Source organism: Corvus kubaryi, unplaced genomic scaffold, assembly GCF_017639235.1.
Source record: "Corvus kubaryi isolate FWS band 111438036 unplaced genomic scaffold, C.kubaryi_AGA036_p1.0 36356, whole genome shotgun sequence".
NCBI lineage: Eukaryota > Metazoa > Chordata > Aves > Passeriformes > Corvidae > Corvus > Corvus kubaryi.
In genome coordinates, this window is record NW_024580854.1 from 30867 (window position 1) to 33179 (window position 2313).

General features: G+C 72.9%; 1 protein-coding gene across 1 annotated transcript in view; it reads right to left on the bottom strand.

Annotated features, from left to right (window-relative positions):
• Positions 1-2307, bottom strand: part of SDC3 (syndecan 3) — a 33167-nt gene extending 30860 nt beyond the window's left edge. The window contains exon 1 of the mRNA XM_042019880.1: positions 2156-2307. Within this exon, the coding sequence (XP_041875814.1) occupies positions 2156-2248 (93 nt within the window). The 5' untranslated portion in view covers positions 2249-2307. The remainder of the gene's footprint in view (positions 1-2155) is intronic.
• Positions 2308-2313: the final 6 nt, after the last annotated feature.

Consider the following 2313-nt stretch of genomic DNA (forward strand, 5'->3'; position numbering starts at 1 on the left):
ATCCCTGTCCCCATCCCTGTCCCCTTCCCTGTCCCCTCCCTGTCCCCATCCCTGTCCCTCTGTGCTCCCCGGGATGGGGACAGGGACTCATTCCAGGGACTCATCCCAGGGACCCCAACGGGGCCGGAGTTTCTCATCCTCGGAGCAGCCAGGAACTCTCCTGGCGCTGCTCCAGGGGAAAGCTCCCTGGCAGGGCCCAGGATCCGGCACTGGGGGGACAGGAACCCCCAAATCCATCCCCATCCCATCGTCACGGATGTGCCTGAGCTGTGCCAAGTCACCGCTTCCCACCCCGGCGACCCAAGGGAGGAGCTGGGTCTGCCCAAATTTAAATCTTCAGGGAAGAGAGGGGGAGAGGAGAGGCCTCGATCCCATCCAGGTGGAGGCAGCAGCTCCTCCAGCCCTCGGGAGCGTCCCACATCCCACATCCCACATCCCACATCCCACATCCCACATCCCATCCTCTCCCCGCCCGGCCCTGAACAACCCCACAGCCTCTCTCAAACGGCCTAAACACCCTCAGGAAACGCCACCAACCTAATCCAGCAACCAGCAACGCCAGTTCCCCAAAAGGAAGGGGAAAAGCTCATCCGGGGGGGATGAGCACGCCCAGAGCCGACCCCACACTGCCGCGGGGGCTGCGGACACCGGCACAGCCGCACTCACCCCTCACCGCGGGGATGGAGGGGAGCTCCCAGCGGAGCAGAGACTCCCCGGGATCCGTGGCAAAGGGAATTTCGGGCTGAACAAAGTGCCCTTGGATCCGGCGGCCGTGCAGATTCACCAGAGGTGTTGGAGGAGCGCCTCGTGTCCCCTCAGGGACGCTGAAGTTGGGTCTCTAATCCAGAGGGGCTGGGAGAGCTGGGAGCCGCCCCTCGTGCGGGAATGGGGGGCCAGCCTGGGGCACCCCCAAACAGAGCCCGGCAGGAGCTCCGGGTGATTCACTGCAGCAGCCAGGCCCTGGGGCTTCTTCCCCTCTTGAAGAGAGGAGGAGGAGCAGGGGCAGCCTTCCTCCCCGCCGCGCTCTCCCACTGCTCCTGGGCTGGGGGGAAAAGCATCTTCCGGCTCCTTCCCGGAGAGCATCCCCCAAAAAGCAGCGCCCCGGTCCTGCAAAGCTCCAACGCCCGGCTCGGGGCAGGGTGCAGGCAGGGCTGGGAGGCTCCCACGGACCCCAGGCTCCCACGGACCCCAGGATCCCACGGCTGCTCTCCCAGGCGGAGCTGCCGGTGGGGAGCAGCAGTTTTGGAGGTGCCAGAGGCCGCCCAGCCCCTTCTCCTCCGGCCCCACGGAACGGGAGCAGCGGGCGCTGCCCGGGCTGCATCTGCGCCCTCCGCCCCACCGGGGGCTGGGGATGCAGGAGGGGAGCGGGGACGGGGAGGCGGGGGGCGGATGGGGGGCGAGTTTCTGCTGCCCCCGAGCAGCAGCAGCAGCAGGGGGGTTCCTCCCTCTCCGCCCCTCGGGGCGCTTTTCAAGGCGCGTTTCCCTGCGACCTTCAAGCGGCGGCTGCCCGCAGCCCCCTCCCCACGCCCGCCACCGTGCCCGGCACCGCCCGGGGGGTGGCAGGGGAGGGGACACCCGCGGGGACAGCGGCTGCGGGGCTCGGGGGGGCTCTGCGGGCACGGAGGGGGGAGCGGAGCCCCTCGGGAGCTGGGGGACCCCCACAGCGGACTGCGGGTCCCGGAGCGCCCCGGGCGGGTCCCGGTCCCGATCCCCGCCGGCCGCAGCTGCCAGACCCCGCACGGCGCCGGTCCCGCCCCGGTTCCGCTGCCGGCCCCACGCCCCCCGCCCGCTGCGGGTGCCCCCCGCCCGCTGCCCATCCACGCGCGGTACCGAGGCCGTTCCAGACCCGTGCCGCTGCCCGGGGCCAGCCCGTGCGCGACGCCGGTGCCACCCCACACATCCCCGGCCCCCGCGGTACCGATCCACGCGCGGTGCCGGGGCCGGTCCCACCCCCCTGCCCGCGGCAGCTCCTCCGCGGGGCCGCTGCCGGTCCCCGCCGGCCCCTCCCGGTGCCGGTCCCCGCTGACCCCTCCCGGTGCCGATGCCGATCCCTCCCCTCATCCCCCTCTCGGTGCCGGTCCCCGCCGCCCCCCTGGCGGTGCCGGTGTCCCTCGGCCCCCCCGCCGGTGCCCCCCGCCGGTGCCCCCGCACTCACCAGCGCGGCGCGGGCGCTGAGCAGCAGCAGCAGCAGCAGCAGCGGGAGGCTCCGCAGCCCCCGGGGCGCCGGCGGCGGCACCTCCCCGGGCATCTTCCTGCCGCAAGGACGCTGCCGGCGGCGGCGGGAGGCGGCGGGAGGCGGCGGCGGGGGCGGGG